Source organism: Montipora capricornis, chromosome 7 (genome assembly GCF_036669925.1).
Source record: "Montipora capricornis isolate CH-2021 chromosome 7, ASM3666992v2, whole genome shotgun sequence".
In the NCBI taxonomy this organism is placed as follows: domain Eukaryota; kingdom Metazoa; phylum Cnidaria; class Anthozoa; order Scleractinia; family Acroporidae; genus Montipora; species Montipora capricornis.
In genome coordinates, this window is record NC_090889.1 from 40,609,308 (window position 1) to 40,629,307 (window position 20,000).

General features: G+C 38.2%; 1 protein-coding gene and 1 pseudogene across 1 annotated transcript; one reads left to right on the forward strand and one right to left on the reverse strand.

Moving 5' to 3' along the window:
* Window positions 1-758: 758 nt before the first annotated feature.
* LOC138057208 (E3 ubiquitin-protein ligase TRIM71-like) lies at window positions 759-4,044 on the reverse strand (annotated as a pseudogene).
* A 5,032-nt stretch (window positions 4,045-9,076) lies between these two features.
* LOC138055968 (28S rRNA (cytosine-C(5))-methyltransferase-like) lies at window positions 9,077-19,838 on the forward strand. The gene is made up of 11 exons (XM_068901827.1): window positions 9,077-9,215; window positions 10,453-10,511; window positions 11,284-11,473; window positions 12,194-12,318; window positions 12,819-12,947; window positions 13,730-13,845; window positions 14,484-14,592; window positions 15,105-15,233; window positions 16,131-16,238; window positions 17,997-18,105; window positions 19,426-19,838. Exons 1-11 carry the CDS (start codon window positions 9,077-9,079, stop codon window positions 19,836-19,838), a joined length of 1,626 nt encoding a protein of 541 aa, XP_068757928.1.
* The last annotated feature ends 162 nt before the right edge of the window (window positions 19,839-20,000 follow it).

Here is a 20,000-nt window from a genome sequence, read left to right on the forward strand (position 1 = left end):
CCACTTCAGGCGTCAAAAAGTCGGATTTTTCTCTCTCTAACATTACTCGCTTTTGGCAGTTTCGAAAAGTAGACATAACAAGCGACAGAAAAACGCCAAAAAATTTTTCACTTCATAGGCACTTTAAATTCGAGTGCAAATAAAGTTTATTGTGTGCATGCGTGACTCATTATAAATGTGTTTTCTAGAATTTTGCAGCTTCCGGGTTAGGGTTTATCAATAGTATTCCGGTAATTCAGCAGTTATAAACGCTGAAGTCAAGAAAACATGAGCGATGTGCTAAAAAAATAATAGACGCAAGCGTGAAGAAATATTTCGATATGTCTGTCAGTTGTGCAAATAAAGGGGACCGCTTGTCAAGCCCTTTTGTCTACACCATTGTTTTGTTTTCAAGAAGTTATGTTTCACCTCGATTTTCTTTTCGCCTTTACCATCGAAAACTCTATTCTCAGTTCTCGACTCTCTAATCTCGATCACCGATTCTCGAAACATCGAGGATCGCGGATGGAGTTTCGAGTCGAGACTGTCAACATTTGCTGCTTAAGTTTTCGCAACGGGCTGCCAGCATCCTTTTCGGATGAACTAGAGTGTCAGCAAAGGCGCGCCTTACGAATGATTATTTTAAAGAGGCTCTGTAGAAAGCCAAAATACCCACATTTCTCAGAAGACGATTTACTGTCACCTTCCCCCAGAAACTATCCCTACCTACAGCGACCTTTCTCCCCAAGCCCCAGGGAAATAAACACAGACCACTAAAGTATACAAACATATTCACATGAGACCTTTATTTCCACTTCTTCTACCTTTCAATCACAAGGTTCACAGCACTTGAATATCATGATAAAGATAATATACTTACTAAAGCTACCATATTGCTTCTGCAGAATGATTCCACAGTACATTTCTTTTGATATCAAACCTATTATTAAGTAACAAGGGTACATACTTGCTTATATACACTAAAATATACGAAACAGCTTTTTTTAAACACTGAGAGCTCAAACGTTATATTTACAATTATTTGCTGTCACGCAAGCGGTTATTACGAAAATGTTGGATATAAATGAATATTAATCAAATCAAAGCTTCAAAGTAAAAACTACTCCCTTAAAGTCAAACACTTTAATCAGTCATGGCTCAGTTAATGATAACTACACCGGAACTCACTGGGCAATATGAAAGACCAATACTAAACAAAAGGCATCATCTCGAGGCTCTGGGAAATAATTATAAGGGTTTGTATGAGTTTATTCCCCAGGCCACGAGATGGTCCGTTTTGTTTAGGGCTGAATTTTAATACATCGAAAGTAGGCTATTCATTCCTGCTAAAAATTCATGATTTCTTACAAGTAAGTTTCCTAAAAGATGAATTTCAATCCAAAAAAAAAAAAAAACAAACAGTTATAACTTCTGTTCCCTTTCACAGAAATCAATCTCAGGTACAAAGCGGTAGAATATTCATTATAAGTGAAACGCCTCAAAAATACAGAAACAGTTCAACAAATTACAAGCAAATCATGTCAGTTAGTGAAAAGGACTCATGAAAGCCGAAAATCAACCTTCCTTTAGATGATAGATTATTGTTACTTGGCTTTTAGCAAGTGTCTGCTCAAGATTAATCAAATATTTGAATTCGATCATTCAGCCAGTCAGACACAACAATTTGGCCATTACTGAGGAGTGCTACTGATAATGGATACTTAAACTCTCCTAAGTTGCTGCCCTCTTTTCCAAACTTAGCAACAAACTTACCATTCAGTTCAAAGACTTGCACTCTATGATTAAACTAATCACAGACAAGTACATGTCCTGATTTACTCACTGACAAACAACGGGGATGATCAAACTCTCCATTCCCCTTCCCTCTTGTGCCAAACTGATACTTATAGTACCCCTCCCGGGTGAATACTTTCACACTGTGATCATCCCAGTCTGACACAATGAGATAATCACCAGACTGAACACAATGAACAGGATTACTAAGAGAACTGGGTCCACCTATCTTTGTTAGAAACTTTCCATCAGGGGAAAAGATCTTAATGAATTTGTTCCCGTTATCAACCACAATGATATTGCCATTGGAATCCAATGATAAACCATAAGGATCATTGAGCTGGCTATCAAGGCTTCCTTCCCCACCAAACATACTCAAGTACCGCCCCTCCTCGTTAAAAATTTGGATTCGATGGTTCCCTTCGTCTGCAACATAAATATTCCTATCTTTACCAAAAGCTATTCCTCCAGGGTCCTGAAACTGTCCCTTTTCGCTACCCTGACGACCAAAGGATCTCAGAAAATTGCCCTTGCAGTCAAATATCTGCACCTTGTGATTGGAAGTGACTGCGATTTCATCCCTGGAATTTACTGCTACCCCTGAAGGATAACTAAACATTCCATCATTCCAGCCTTGTTTTCTAAAAGATAAAACTGGTTTGACATTAAAAGGTTTAATAAAAACAGAAAAAGGGCTACCGCGGATATGTTGCTCGTTTACCTTAACTGACAAATTGAATTTACCTTCAAATGTAGGACAATAGCTGATTTTGTAGGTCCCGTCTTTGTTGTCATTAACAAGAAATGTGGTTATGCATTCCTGCCCTCTCCCGTCTCTCAAGTCTACCATTACATTGTCATTCTTATTATAATATCGTTCGGCAGCCGCTTTTCTTGTCGTTAAATTGAATTGAGCTTCACGCCCAACAGTTCCTTCATAAAGTCCTTTGCCTTCGACAACAGATTCCTTTGCATCAGTTGGAAATTTCAAAAGACCAATGCCTCCGCTGTTGATTGTCTCCAGGATCTTGTTATTTTCCACGAAGTCTAATTCAAACAGGCTTTCAGGGTCGCGCTCAACTGGCTTCACTTGTGCTACCCGTTCTAGAATGGTTTGCAATGGTTTCTTTAGCTGTACCACCTCGGCGTCTGTGCTTTGTGTTAACAGTTTCTCAGCTTTTTCCAGCGCTAATTCGATCTTCTTTATTTCCTCCTGAATCACTGTTTTTTTGGTCGTTAGATTCTCCAGTGATTTCTTGGTTTCGGTTTCCACTGCCGACTTGATATTTTGCCTTTCCTCTTGAAGTCTCCTCATTAAGTTATCAACAAAAATATCGACGTCTCTTAGCATATCTTCGCTTCGTTGAACAAGCTGAGCGTACTCCTCGTCAATTTGAGTGACCATCTTCACCTTTGCGTATAAGTTGTCTCTTGGCGTTTGAATTAGACCCGCTATCTCGATCTTTCGAGCTTCGGCTTCCTCATGGATTAATGTCACTTTATGTCCTGCGTGATGCAAGATGACACAAGTTTGACAAACTGAGTTTTCGGAACAAATTTTGCAAAAGAACTTTAGCTCTTCTTTCTCATGCCCTTTCCTTGAGCAAAACACGGGTCGTTTCACTACGACCTCATAATCTTTTTCGTGAAAATCTTTCACGGCCAGAACGCGGTGATCTTTGTAGCTTCGAATAATGTTGTGCCCAATCAAACACTCGTCACAATAAAACTTGCAACACTCGAAGCAGTACGAGGTTTTAGAGCTTTTCTTATCGCAGTTTCCGCATGTTACTTGCGTCTTGTCAGATTCTTTAATAGCTAGGGCATCGATGAAGCCGCTGAGAAAAAAGCTTGTGGGAAGATCTTTCAAACCACCGCTTTCAGGAACTCTACAGCGGCCTTGGCATTTCGGACACCTCAGATCGGCTTGACCACCACTTGCTCGATGCCAGTTGATCAAACAGTTCAGACAGAAACTGTGCAAGCATGGAAGGTATCTTGGATCTCTAAGGATGTCTTGACACGCCGGACACGAGGCTTCTTCGCGAAGATTGAAAAGCAACTTTGGGATATCCATGTTGCTAATCTCCACGCTTTTACGAACTGAGTGCCTTTGACTATGACATTGGAAGACTCGTGATTTCTATCTTTAGCTTTCCTTGGAATCAGGTGACCATTAGCTAATCATTGCGATGTGTTTTAAAAGTCTGTTGATTGTTTTGTTTTGGTTCTCTGATTCCCAGAAATTTGGCTTTCATGCAGCCAGCGAGCTTTGAAAATAACACAATTAAAGCGATAAAGGGAGGGCAGATAGGTGACCTTTCTGAAGTGTTGTAGGCTGAGATCACGGAGCTTTGTATAATAGAAATGGCTTTTTGAACGAATTAGGACAAAGGAGAAACTAAATATTTTACAAAACCGAGATTCCATGGTATAACGCTTTCGATAGTGCTTCTTTTAAATCTGCAAACGTGAGAACTGGTATAAACTAAGGAACAAATATTTCGATATTATGAAATGGGAAGTAATTCGCAGGCTAAATAGAGAACTACTGGCTGGTGTTCGGTCGGGATTTTACAGTAGGGACCATTACCTTGGAAACGGCCCGTTTTATATTTAATAATAATAATAATAATAATAATAATAATAATAATAGATTTATCGTACACAAAAACATTAGTGAACAACAGACGTGTTCACTTTAGAAAGTCTAAATATATCTAATTATCTAAAATTAATGAAAGTTCTATTGATAAAAACACTTTGAAATGTTCATTCCTTATATTATTTTATATTATTGTAGCATAATGACAGAGTGACCCTATTTCTTAAAACTCTATCCCTAGTAGGTTGTTCCTTGCCGTTGAACGGTATGCTTGAAGCGGAAATAAAATGCCGACTAGTAATCGCTCAGAATGAAAACCGTTATCTGTCAAAAGTAATCCCAAGATATGTTTGCTCCAACACCTTCGATTTCCACAAACATGTTTTTGGAGCCGGTTCCAGTCCTTCGCATGTTCTTGCGCGTGCAGTACGGAGTGTGTGGTTTTATATGTTTGCAGTTTGCCAAGGAACTTTTGTTTCCAGTTTGCAAGGATACTTTGCAGTGTGCCAAGATATTTTGTTTGCAGGGTGCGAGGATTTTTTTGGGTGGATGCGTTGACATTTTGTCTGCAGTGTGGGGGTTTATTTTGTTTGCAGCGTGGGGATTTATTTTGTTTGAAGCGTGGGATTGTATTTTATGTCACGAGTCAGAATTTTTTTGTTTGCAGTGCATTTTATTTTGCGAGATGAGCAACTTTAAATGGTAAGGTGTGTCGCTTATGGGCTTCTGTATTTATGCGCTTTTTTTGTGTCCGACCAGGTAATCGATTTTATTTGTCGTTTTTTGGGACGCTTCTAAGATCACAGAACGGAAAATTTGCTGTATCCATCTCGCTTCGGTTGCCACAGAAGTTTCGGGGGAGAAATAAATTCCAAATAGCAAGCGTGTGTTATTTTAGATTTGACAGCCCTGTCAGATGGATGACCGCAAGCGAGTCCTCATTGGCCCAAATTATCCACTCGCTTAAGATACCTGGTTTTTAATTCAACGGTATTTTTGCGCGGTTTACTGAATATGCGGGAAAAGCAGATCTTAACAAGTGTTATTGAAATGCAAAAAGAAAATTGGGGGTAACCACGCTTTTTTCGAAGATAATCAGCAATATTTGTAAAAAGCTTTAAAATACAAAGCAATGTATGGCGCTTAATTATCTCTGAAAAATGCATGGTTACCCCCAATTTTCTTTTTGGATACCAAGAGCACTTGTTAAGTTTTGCTTTCTCCGCATAGTTTTAAACCGCGCAAAATTATCCCTGTTGTTAATAAGGACCGTCGATAGGAAATTCGAGTATCTCGAGATGCGCAGTACGTATGCATGCGCAGTAACAATAGTAGGCACCGTCCTTAAATTTAATGAGAGTTCTATTAAAGTTAGCCGACTTCCTTAACTTTAAGAGAGTTGAGAGTTGAGTTGGAAAAAGAACTGTTTTCACCGGATTTAAGGTTGTCACTCGCTACCGCCGCTCGTGAAAACACACCCAATAACACTGATCATTAGGGCAAAAATGTTGCCATGGTAACAGTCTAGTGGGTCTCATTACTGGTTTCGTGATTGACAATGACAATGGTAGGATTTCCATTCCTGTACGAGTTGGTCCCAGCACAATAGACAGATTCAGGACATGTGCATACTCATTTACAAAGCTATCTATGGAACTACACCAACATCTATTGGTGGTCTCTTGTCATTAAGAAGTAATAATTGAAATCTGCGTGCTAAAATGAAGTTGATTCTACCTAATGCAGACACGTGTAAGTATGGACTGCTTACTTTTAGGTATTACGGTCCCATGCTATGGAACTCCTTGCAGGATGAACGAAGAACAAAAGTTTTGTATCACAAATTAGAAAAATGACATCCGATACTTGTAATTGTTATTTATGCTGTACATAGGTTTTTGTTTAATTTTTGCGCTTTCATACCATTTATGTTTTATTATTTAGTTGTATATCATGTATAATTAATTTTACTTCCTTTCAATTTCTTAATGTGTAAATAATCCACAAATTATTTTAGCCAATTTTTGTTGACTCGAATACTCTTACTTCTCAACTAATTTTCATAAAGTTATTTGTTAACTCGACACATTAGCCTAACAACCTCCAATTGATTCGAGTATAAATAAGTTATGTATGTAATACTAAACTCAAATTGCTCGAATTTTCAAGTAATGTTTCCTATTCGAGGGCCAGCATTTGTATCTCATTAACCGGAGTAACTGCAAAATACCCTGCCGCTTTTAGAGTAACTCATAGATACGTACCTCGAGAAAGAAATGTACCAAGGTGGAAAACGCAGGTGCAGTGCGTGCCTGTAGAGCGATCGTGTTTTGTCTATCTATCACATTGGTTGCGGTCACACCTAAGACAAACACAGTGTGACAGTACGTTAGTGTCAACTCACTGGTATTTTGAATCCCTAGGGGAACAATAAACAAAAGAACTTCAATGATTTAACACTAGTGTCAACTCCCTAATGCGAGCCCCCACCAATGTTTCGTGCCATCTCGCTCTTTTCCAGCTTAAAATCATAATATACTTCTAGTAACAGTTCCTTTACTAAAGGCTCAAGCTTATATGGTTAATTAAGCGCAAAGCTTGCTGAGCCTGCAAATCAAATCTAAGGCGGATCAAAAAGAATTTTGGATTTTTTTCTTCAGGAGAGGGAAAACACTGGCACGGCACTTCGAGATCTCGGTACCGTACCGACGTTTTTCGGGCACGTCACGGTAAATTTTTCGTGTGTAAACAGAACAAACACAATGCGTATTAGGAACCCGGGCCAGAAACTATAGTGGTGCCCAGCATAACTATGAAGGGGTGTTCGTCACTTTAAATATTGGTACCGTGCCGCTTTTTGGAGTGCCGTGCCAATTTTTGTGCGTGTGTAAAAGGGGTTTAGAGTAAGCGATGTTTGTCTATATGAATTTGCAAAGCGGCAAAAATCCCGGCGATAATAACAGGTGATTAGGCGACCAATGTAAACTGGAAGTGTGATATTTTCCGAAATAAGCAATTTACTTAAAGTATTTGCCGAAAACTACGAATAAGAAACATGGAGTTCACGTCGCCTTCCGCCTCTGCAAAAAAAGGTGGACGCAAATACGAAAATTAATGGAATGATTCCATCACGAGAACGCCGTACAATATGGGCGAATTATCAGAAAAATAAATTGTGGACGAGCGGGTTGTCGCCAAAACCTCAAATTTGATGATTTTACGTCGCGGAACCCCAGAAATATGTGCTGAAATGCGTCCCGCACGCGCAGCACCTTTATTTTTGCTTCGTGGAGTTATCGTTGCAGTAACCGTCGTCGCTTTTTAAACTCTCTATCATGAAATATGAAAGACGCATGTTCTCTTTAAGCAGAAGCGCAGGCTCTGGGAACGAGAGCTGTCCTGATTGACGTATGAAGATAAAAGCAGGAAGGTACAGAAATGGACAAGTTAGCACACGATGCTGACTCCATGTTGCATTCTAGTTCAAGTTGAATTTATGTTGGTCAATCGAAATTATCTTATTATTTGAATAAAAGAATAATAAATCAAAGTTAAAAAATACATTATATTAAGGGTTCTTCAGTTAACAGTACGTATCACGTCGAAGTCTTTCCCGTCGGCCACTATCTCTTTGAATATATGAGGGAATCATTTTGATCAAGGACTATGCTTAGTGTAGACAAGTTGATCTAGTACATTTATTTTAGTAATTTAAGTAAAATAATAAAATTTATATGATATTAATTAATTGCAATTGTATAGTAGACAAAAATATATTCTTACGTATTTGTAGTGTTCGACTGCAGTGGATTAGAAGAAGTGTATTATCTCCGGCAAGTACAAAACACAGGTCAAAGGTCACAGGTTACCCCTTTACCAATACAGAAAGTATCATAAACAGCTAACCTTAGCTTTTATGAATGTTTAGGATACTTTCTGTATTGGTAAAGGGGTAACCTATGACCTGTGACCTGTGTTTTGCACCTGCTGCAGAATTTGCTGGATGGCGAATCCCAAAAGTACTAATGCTTATGATGGCTTGCAATGCAAATCAAAGCCCAAGAGCTACTTGTGACGATTAGCAATAATAATAATAATAATAATAATAATAATAATAATAATAATAATAATAATAATAATAATGATAACTGCTGATAATAATGATAATGATAATGATAATGATAATGATAATGATAATAATAATAATGATGATAATGATAATAATAATAATAATAGAACTTTACTTTCACGCAATGTGTAAAGCTGAATAGCTTGTCGGGTCGAGCACGAATAAATTCAAACCAAATTAATACATATGAAATCATATTGTTTTTTAAGGAGAGGAAAACCTCTCCATGCAGAGTAGAAAACCAACGAAATCTACCCACATATGACCTCGGATCTGGGAATCGAAGCACGGGCCACATTCTGGGAGAGGAGTTCTCTGACACTACTGTGCCATTCCTGCAAAATAGAAAATAGTCCCTGCAATAATGATTGTGATGACCAACTATTTGGATGAAAATGTCGCATTCCCTTGGCGCTCGAGGTAGTGTTTTCCTGTTTTTCCCCATTTTTGGAGTTGACTGGGTTTTTTAAATGTTCTTTTCCCTTTTGGTTTCAAACAACCTCCGTAGCGGCCCAAGGGGAGGAGAGAGGGGAGGGAAAGATTGTGAGTCAGTTGCTTCCCTATTCAAAATGGCGGCATTGTATTCGTGCGCCGCAAATATCATCGACAAGGTGCTGAAGAAACGTGGAACCCCAAAGTCCTTGGCCATTGGTAGCCACCTTCTTAAGAAGAAAAAACTATATGCTCTTGTGTGTGAAACTCTGAAGTGTAAGTAACCATCGTATGCCAGGATCAGCTGGTTTCAAATGTTTGATCATTTGTTCCGTTAGTGAAAAGTACGCGCGCAGCAAATGTCTTTATCTGTTCGCTTTAACGCAGTTACAAAACATAGGTCACAGGTCACTGTTTTACCAATACAAAAAGTATCCTAACATAACTTCACATTAGTATTAGACATTGACAACACAAGACCATCGAGTGAGTCAGGTGCTGCTTAAGTAATACATTTTCTATTTTTGGCTGGGTTGTCCGTTGTTCGTTGTTTTTTCTTCGGGGAACTAACCTTTTCATTTTACCAAAAACTAGTCACCCTGTAAACTTTCTGGTTTTCTAGGACGACCGGACGACGGCTACTTTCAAGCACTGATTCTTGTTCCAGGACGTGCAAATCTAAGTGACAATATACTCTTAGCTTTCACTCACGTGATTAGACGGTCATTTTGGCGTACAAAACAAAAGCAAAATGTCACACGCGCTTTGCATAATAATAGAGACAAATTCCCAAAAGACTTTTTTTTTGTTGCTATTGTTCAGTACACCAACATGGATGCCATGACATGAGGTGCAAGCCAAGGTCTAAGCTTAAAGCTGTCCCTGGGTAGACTGTGCCAATCCACACAGGGTAACTCAATTTTCTAGCCACAGACTTTTTTTTTGGAGTTATGGAGAGGGAGGGTAGGCTAAAGCGGATATTTCCTTCATGAAAAGGGGGCAAACTTTGGACACTTTTGACTCTTTCATAAAGTCAAAAGATGCAGACAGAACTTAAGGATTTGAATGTCATGTTTCAAGCAGTGCTGCTGAAAGATTGATAGTGTGAATTCTCTCAACCTTACTACGGGTTTAGGAAAACATGTGAATATTTGATGATTTGGTTAACAGAGCTATGCACCTTTCAAACGTCCAAGGCTCGGCATTTACCTAGTAGGAGAATTGATTCCCTCAAAACAAATAATTTGTTCAACTGCAGAATGCCCTTTGGCTGGTACTTACATTTGCTTGTGATTGAATGAGGATGATCTGTCGTATTCTGATGCCATCAAAGAATACTGCCGAAAATAATACTAAAAAATGGTGGCAAGGTATTCTGTAGTCATTCCCCTACATCTTAACTGGAGTACTAGAGTTAATGATATTAATATTATAGAGTATGATATTAATGTTATAAGATCATTTTGCCATAATAACAAAAAATGTTCTTTGCTTACTCATTTCTTTTTCTTAGACAAAGCAATTCTGGAGGAAATTTTTGAACAAACAAAGCTTTTGAAGCTAGAGAAAATGGTAACTATTTTGACTTCCAAAAGTAGCAAAAAGCTCAATGTAAGTGGTAGTGGTTTGTAGTGGTATTTACAGCATACAATGTTTAGGTGAAAGAAAGCCATAAAGTAACGTAACTTGAATTTTACTTGTGCAATAATTGCGTTAGAAAAGGTTTCATAATACCATTGCTAACTAGCCTGCCTTTGATAAGATAACTAGGAAACTTTTACTGCCAAAGAAATAATTAACAAATAAATTATTCCATGATTGCATGTTGGATATCAGAGAGTTAAATTATAGCAAACAAGGCGAATAGCGCCGAGTTGGCTATAACCAGTCTCATAGCCAACAAGTGCGAATGGAATTATAATAATATTATTTTATTAAATTTTCATCAAATTCTGAATGCTTCAAGGACAATTGGAAATTAAAGTCAATCAGTTTACTTAACACAATCAGTTTTGATTTTAGGTCATCTGGTATACCTGAAATTATGAGTTTATAATGGAGATTGAGTGAACCAATCAGAAAGCTAGAAATGCAGTATCTGAGGTCGAACATTTAATAACATTTTAATAATAATTCTTCTTAAAATTTACACGTATGTCGTTTTGATAGCACCAAGGCATGGTTGTTAATTTGCACATTGTATTTACATAATTTATGTACAGTACAGACGACTTGTTTTATATCAAGATTTTATGAAAAAAAATACTCATATTGATGTGACTGAAGTACTGTTTTTTCTTTTTGCTGTCATTTATGTGAGTTAATCATTTTATGTTTTTTGTAGCTCAGGCATAATCATGCCCTTGTGTTAGTGTATGACTTCCTGTTTGGTCAAGGGATTCAGTGTGGAGGAGACTTGAAGCACAGTATCACCAAACACAAGTCTGCACTGCAGTCATGTTTGGCTCGTTTGAAGATCAAAGCCAAGGTTTATAAGAATGAGGACCTCTTACCCAAGCAGATCTTAGACAAAGGTATGCACAAAATTATGATAATTTATGTTTTACCCAGCCAGGAAGTTATTTTGATTGAATTAGTCTTGTGCAGCCACTGTTCACAAAGTGACATTAGATTTCATCTACCGTAGTTTACAAATTGTCTAGATTACATGATTTTAACCCATTGACCCCTAGGATGGGACTCAATAGATTTTACTCTGTCTAACCCCAGACGATTTTACTCGTCAGTGGGGGATGTCCAGGGTGGTTTAGGAGTGGCTAGGTTAACAACTTTTATTTCCACTCAGAAACTATATCCCCTTGCAGGTGAACCAACTTTGGTCAGTTTTCATTCCATGGCAGTGGGAGTGAACAGCTGAAGCATCCCCACAAATTCTTTTCATTACAAATGTTGGTTTTAATCTTTATACATATTGATAGCTTAGTGCCTTTATAGGGATAAATTATTAAACCTCAAAGTTGATAAAAATGAGTTAATTTGATAGTCAAGATAGATCCCAACCATAATTATTATGAAATACATGATAAAAGATGAACATTGAAAACTTGTTTCCTCATGTTCTTCTCTTTAACTCCATAATGAGCATTTCTTTTACTCAGTGAGAAATGTTAATTTTTGTGGAGTGTTCATGAACAAAGTAAGCCTTACTTTCACATGTATTTATTTACATTCATGTGTTATAAGCAGAGATTTATGATGACATATGTACTAATTTCTTTTGATGTTTCACGTAGATTTGATCCCACGTTATGTCAGAGTTAACACAATGAAGACCTCCATGGAACATGTAATCCAACATTTCAAAGAAGATGGTTATGAGCAAGCTAACCAAACCAATATAGCATCTTTTGTCACGCAGGTACAGGTAAGTTTTCAATTCCATTGACAACCCTCTCCACCTTTTTCTTAGCAAGGTCTAACTCCACTCAAAAACCCTTTAACCATCTCCCTGACTTCATTGCTCGGTTATTGATCAAAGAATGACTACGTTTCTCATCTTTCAAAACCAACAAAAATGTGAAATTTCAATCAAAAGGTTCCAAAAACAACACTGACCGTGTACAGTATTTGGGATGATTTCGGAGAATTAATAAAGTGGAAATGTGATTTGAGGTGATAGGCACTTCAAACGAAAGTCTAGGTTATTTTCAAACTCCCAAAATAATATTGTTTTGCATATGAAAAACGTTTTCAGCTACCGTAGTTTTCGTGGCAGATCTCCCAGCTGCATTGTAGAATCGGATACGTTAAGTTTAGTATCAATATTCAAGGAAATTCATTTCCATATAAATTTGCTTATGTTGCTGGATTTTTCCATGTGCCTTTCTTGAGAACTTTCTTTCCTTTTACTTTATTTAGAGCAAAGCCACACACACTAAACATTTCATGTGTGATGACCACTTTTCAGATGTACTGGTTTTCCCTTCTGGCACTGATCTCCATGATCATCCTTTGTATGTCAATGGAGAAATCCTCCTTCAAGACAAGGTACAACTGTCAACATGAAGTTTCATCTCGTTTGTACTGATGGCCCTTAAGAACATAAATAATGAACACCAGCTTAAAACTCAAAAATAGAAAAACAAAACTCAACCGAATTTATTCTACCACAAACGAGCAATGCTGTGTTACAAGACCATCGGTCCAAAATTTGGACCAATGGAATGAACCCACTCATTATTATAGTCATAAAATGTCTTTGAAAGGCAAAACAATGTTCATAAACAAGCATGTGTTGTGTAATACATTGTAAATCTTCAATAAGACAATTAGTGTTTTTCCTGAGGCAAATTTAATTAGAAAAAAGTCGGACACCAGCATTGTACATCATTTAACAATTCAATTACCGGTAGGTTGCAGTTTCATTGGTTATGCATCAGACCTTCATGTCCATCTCCTCGTCTGTCTCTCCAATGCCCAGGGATCTATCCAGAAGGGGAATCTAGCCACTATTTGCCGTGGTATATCCTAAACGGATGGTTTAGAAATTTCCATTTTAAGGTCACTACAGCATACAGGTACAGTATGTCTGCCACACACATATAATGTATTATTGTTCAATTCCTTTGTCAATAATTTTTTCTATGCAGGAAGCCCATTATAGTACATCCTTTAATTTTCAATGACATGATACATGTAACTCTCTCTGCCAGCTACAATTTAAGATCAAAATACCCTTGTCGCCTGCTTTCAACAAGATCACATCCAGTGATGGTAATGAGTATAATTGAAATCTCACCATTCTTTGAATATTTTCTGTATACATGTAGGCCAGCTGTATTCCAGCTCACGTCTTGCTACCTTCCCCTGGTTCTCATGTGATAGATGCCTGCGCAGCCCCAGGGAACAAAAGTAGCCATGTAGCAAGCATAATGAGCAATAAAGGGTATGATCAGTCAATCAATTTAAGTATTATTTATTAATATTTCTTATTTTGGGGAACCCCATGACTTATTCACTCTCTCTCTCTTTCTCAGCCTTTAATAGTGTCTTCAAAATTTAACAGTTTAATATTTCCTTTTCCCATTGACTATGATTCAAAATTATATTTTATACTCTAATCACCTTGAAACGGTTATAAAATATTTTGTAACTAATCTTAATAAACACAAATACAGTATCAGGGGCGGGCATCTCGTTTATTGAATGATACATGATACAGCGAGCAGTTACATTATCACCATAAGGAAAATATAGCAGTGGAAAAACAATAAAGTAAAGTTGAAAGAGATGCCTTCAAATGGCTCTTTCATAGCCTAGTAGCCCCAAGGGATTCAACATCAACAAACACGCCTAAAATACTTCTGCAGTTAACATGAATCATACATAATGAATGCACTCCCGTGTCATTAGCGAAACGTTACAAAATATGTATCCTTTCCTCTTTCCATCAACTTGTCCGAAACTTGACAGCTTCTCTTCTTTTTATGTTTTACATGGGATTGTATATTGGAGTTAAGATGAATCTTCTTTTAAGATGCTCGTATTTTAAATGCTCTGCCAACCATCATTTCCTTCCTGCAGAAAAATATTTGGATTTGACACTGACAAGAAAAGGCTATCAGTAATGGAAAAGCTGATGAAAACAGCTGGAGTAGACTGTGTTACAACGACAAACTGTAGTTTTCTGGAGGTTGGTATTAAGTTAGTGTCTCTCTGTCAAGTGAACTCTCTGTAGAAGGGAGTTAAAATCTAAAACACTTGTCAATGGCAACGACAATACCAGGAATAAAGTTTATATTAGCCATTTTGAGTATAAGTAATATCTACAGAAGAACACTTCAAGGTTTATAACTTTATGCTAATTGTGAGGATTTCAAAATTATTCCATCTTAATCACGTTGTACAATAATCCATTTTTATTATATCTCTCAGATAGTACGTGCCCTGTGATTGGCTATTAAAACTAGTTTCCTTCTTCTCACGGCTCAGATTACCATACATAACCAGAGAGATATAATAAACATCTTACTAACCTCATTTTCGTGGTCGGTACTGTAAAATTACGGATCCTTGTATTTTCCCGTCGATTTATGACCCAAGCGCGAAGCAGTCCGTAATTTTACAGTATGGACCTCGAACTCGGTTAGTTGATTCACTGTATGCCCATGTTCTCGTCAAATCCTTTAATTTGGAATGTGTCAGGTTGATCCCTTTGACGAGAAATACAGCAAAGTTGAGTACATTGTGGTTGATCCATCTTGCAGTGGGTCTGGTATCACGACCAGAATGGATAGACTTGTAGATGAGGAACAAGAAACAGCTGAGAAAAAGGTACATACTCAGCCTTATTTGTGAGTAAGGCTTAATGTTCTGCCAAATGCGCTGGCTAAAAAAAGAGGTTTTCCATAGAGTGTCAAATGTAATGTAGCGAATGTTACATGTAGTTGTGTTTTCCAAAGCTACATTGGGTGGTTGGATTAAAAATGGGATGGCAATTGCTACTTTCTCTTTCATTTTCTTACATTTTTGGGATTCGTTTTCCAGTACTTTGCACTCAATTTAGTGTTCTTGCTTTGCGTTATGATCATGAATCTTTGATTACTGCTATTGTCAACAATCGAAATAATATATGAAATGAATCATATAATGAACTGCGGATAGGCATTCAAGTGAAGTTATGCAATTGATAAAATTTCGGTCGTAACTGAGAGGTTCATAGCCTCACTTGATTTCATATCTGCATTTCAATATATGATTGATCTCATCTATCATTTCGGTCGTTGATTTATTCCGACACAGGAACATTTAAACCCCCAAATGACAAGCTCTCAATATCAGTGGCTTCGTAGCTCAGTTGGTTAGAGCGTTGCACCCGCATCGCGAGGTTACAGGCTCAAACCCCGTTGAAGTCCTGAATTTTTCAGGCTTGTCCACTTCAATATTTTCTGCACTGTTTTTTTTGAAAATTTATCTTAAAGGTAAAGGTAAAGTAACTTTATATAATGTCGGTAGTTCCTTCAGCTACGAGGCTGGTATCAATGGAAGCCAACGGTGCGCCCTTTACCCCATTTGAAGCTATAGCTACACGGATCAGAGGAAACTCCAAAAGGGACGTTTAAGTCACCGAGGATCGAACCGGGGACCTCTCGCTCCGAAAGCCGCGCACTAGCCAACTGCCTCTTGTTATAGTTTCTTTGTATTTGATTTTCTCTTTCGCTTCCTCCGTAGAAGAGACTTGAATCTCTGGCCACGTTTCAGTTATCAGTCTTGAACCATGCGTTGTCCTTTCCTTTGGTAAAGAGAGTCGTGTATTCAACATGCTCTGTTCATCAAGAGGTATGAGTTAAATTGTTAAGTACGAAAATAAACGAAATGAAAGTTGACTGAATCAAGCAAACCAGGAACACTCTCAGTCTTGTGGCCTTAATTTGTAGCCAAGTGAAATATCACTTAGTGAGACTCGTTGCCAAGACAACAAGAAGTGAATTCTTAGCTACAACACACTGGACTCTTTAGTTTCCACAGAAACTTTGCCAGGTTCAAATTCCTTGAATATTCCCTACTAATCTCTGTTCTGAGAACTACAATAAAAATGATCACCGTGCTTGCCTAAGAGATATAATGGGCCAATCTTACCCCATTAATGCCTGTACTTATACAAAACACGCGCGCTATTTCATCGGCTTAGGGTACATTTTGCGGTAGCTAAACGAGAGGGTTTTTTAAGTAACACTGAAAAAAGCACCTGATAGATAGAAAGTCTACAGCATATGAAACACTTTCTTATATAGTTTATGAGATAATCACTCAACTTAAAACGACGTCGACTCAAAACATTTCTCGAAACGTTGTTTTCAAGATCATAATTTACATTCCTGGGCAAGGGGCTCTGTGAACCTTTTTAGCTATATCTTTTTTTCCTTCGGATAAAAATTTTTCCTTCATTTGTCATTTAAAGGGGATAATTTGTACACCAAAACTATGCAATAAAAATGTAGGTCACCGTGGTCGTTAAAGAGTAAAACACCAACGTACCTGTCTATCTCGATTATCGTAGACCGAAACAATAGAACTCGCCATGTTTTCGGAATGCGAGCGCTTATTCGCAAAGAGTTATGGGTCATTCACAACTTCTCTCACGTGTTTTGAGAACTGTTTCATCGTGTATGATGCACTTACGCCATATTTACAATTTTGCAAATTTGACCATTTTATAAATATTAACACACCAAATGCGCAGTCAGGATGCGCATTGCAATACTGAGGAATCATGCACCTTAAAAAATCAATTGTTCGATACGCTATCAAGTGGCGCACAAGGCTGGTAATAGCCAATCAGGTTAAAAGGAAATTGGAAACGCATGTCCGCTTGAGTCCGAAATCGAAAATGAAAGAACAAAATAAAATACCTGCACATGCTTTTTTCCTCGTGTCTAAAATTGAAGAAGTTTTAGTGTTTTGGGGCGTTGCAGAAACGCCAGAGGAGATAAGAGCGACTGTTTCGATCCGCCAATGAAGTGGAACCGAGCTAAAGCACAGGACCACGCAGAGCTACAAAGAACACCTTGTATACATCTTTTTTTTTTATCAATGTTCGACAAGGTATTTTCGGAAAGAAAATGGCTTGAAAATCGCTTGAAAAAGTTTCAATCTTGGTTATAAAAAGTAAAACGTGTAGTTATAAAAACTCTAAGCATTTCACTCAGTATTGTGCAGGATTTTGCGGATTTTTAGCAATTGTGCGTTGTTGTGCGGGTTTGATAGAATTGTGCGGTCCCGCACCCGCGCACCCTGTCAGAAGCTCTGTACGACGGCAGGTCGACCCCAACCGAGGAGCATTCGAATTTTTTCCGAGTATCCCCGAGGCACCATGGAAGAAACCATCCCTTCGTTTCTTGCACCGGGGTGCAAATTTGCTCCATTTTTACAATTTGTACCCTAACTGTATATTCGGAACATTCGTCGCCAGAATCTTGTTCGAGTGTTCCCAAGTCACTATCGAAAAAGAGCTGCATCTTCGATTTTAAAGTAGTGGGGATTTTCTTCTAACTCTACTTCCTTTTTTTATTTCCTTGTCCACTGTACAAATTTAAGGAAAATGAGGATGTGGTTCAAGCGGCTTTGAAAGCGAACAGTGATAGCTTCACTCTGGAGCATTGTCTTCCTTCTTGGACTCACCGTGGAAAAGCTGTGTTTCAAGGAGGTAGGTTTGAACGAGAGCCAGTCATATTTCTCGGTTTGACGGATGAAATTAAATCATGAGCGAATTTAAGAAACGACAACGCCATAAAACAATAATGGCCGTGTTTTCAGGTCGCTTAGCGAGTGACAATCGAAAATTCCTTGAAAACAGTTTCTTTCCCCACTCGTTTAAAGTTAAGCGAGTCGGCAAATTTCAATAGAATTCTCATTAAATTTAAGCCACCAAACCAGCTAGGTGATCTGTTTACTTAATTCGGAGGAGTGGGTTATTTCCGAATTCAACATGGCAGAGGCTAGGTTAGATCTGGGCAGTTTCCACTTGAATGTTCATTCAGTAACAGGAAATGTACTGGGAGGCACGGAATGATCTGTTGAATTTTGGCGATGGAAATACTGCAGGAAATTCTTGGAAACAAAACCTAAGGCCGCGCGCGGTTGTGGGATACGGCGTTGAAATTTGTCTTCCCATTCCTCCAAATTACGTCACCAGATCACCTGGAGGTAGTTTAATCGAGTTGGCAATTACTTTCGGCCAATCAGGAGTCGCTTGCGGTTTTTCAAATCGGAAAGACCTAGGCGTGCCATTTTTACTATTTCTACTATTGTATTGGCACGTGCTCTCTCATTTAATCTTACCCTTGGAAACACATATCATTTTAACCATTTTCAGGAATGTTAAGCGAAACAACAGGTGTCGTGAAAACACGGCCATTGTCATCGATTAAAAGGGGAAAATGATCGTGCTGCACGTGAAGCACGCATTTTAGCACCTACTTTTGCGGTACTCGGCTTAACAACGACGTGAAAAATCACCAAATTTAGGGAGCTTACGAAACGAGGACGACGACGGCTACGAGGACTTCATTTAAAAATTCAAGTTCGCGTAACTACTTCATGTCGTTTCGCGTTAAAAATGTGTAGTAACTATCGAGGAATTAAACTGGCACATATCATCAACATTTTTCTGGCTGTGACCGGGATGGTCAGCCCAAACCACGAAAAAAAAGCACTCAACACACGTGAACCCCGAAGAACTGAACTACATGAAATAAATAGCCCATCTCCGAGTTGCTGCATGCCTCAGTTTCAAAGCGAGTCCTGGTGCTCAACCATTCAAGTGAAAATGAGTCGCTTATTCTCATGCAAATCAAACTCATTTCCATTTCAATAGTTGAGCACCAAGACTCGCTTCGAAACCCAGACAAACACGGACTCGGAAATGGCCTATTATATTTTTACCTCGCGAGACTTGCAGTGTAATTGACAGAAAGTATGATTCTAGTGCGTGTTCGACACACAATCTTTTTTTTAATTCTCACAGCCGAGAAGTGCATTCGTGCCTCACCAACTGAAGATTATACCAACGGATTTTTCGTTGCACTGTTTGTCAGAAAGGAGATCAAAATGGATAACGAAGTCACATTATGTAGAGACTCCTTCGAAGGTAGAAAGAGGAAGCTAAAGAGCGATGATTTGGAGAATATTACGTCTACAAAATCAACAGGGAAAATCAAAGATATGGTGTCACCACCAAGAAGCAACAAATTTGAGTCAGATATTGCACATGTCACTTTGAAGAAAAAGCTTCCAAAAGGAAGCAAGAAACAAAAAGTTTCAAAATTGCAGGAATGTCCTGTAACAGTGCCTAGAATAGCAAAGTATGGGTCGAATCCCGTTAAAAATAAAAGAAAACAAAAGAAAAAGAAGAATAAAAAAGTTCCCGTTTGCCCTTGATAACGCCTGTGTATACATATTTTTTTTTGTACCAAACCGTTTCTTTAGAACGGTTGCGCTCTCTGAAAGGCGCGCCGCCACAAGGTACGGGATTCGGGCGAGCAAGGAGTTTCTTTCGACGATTTAGGTGGAGGGAAATCTATTTTGTCTCTTTAGGATAAA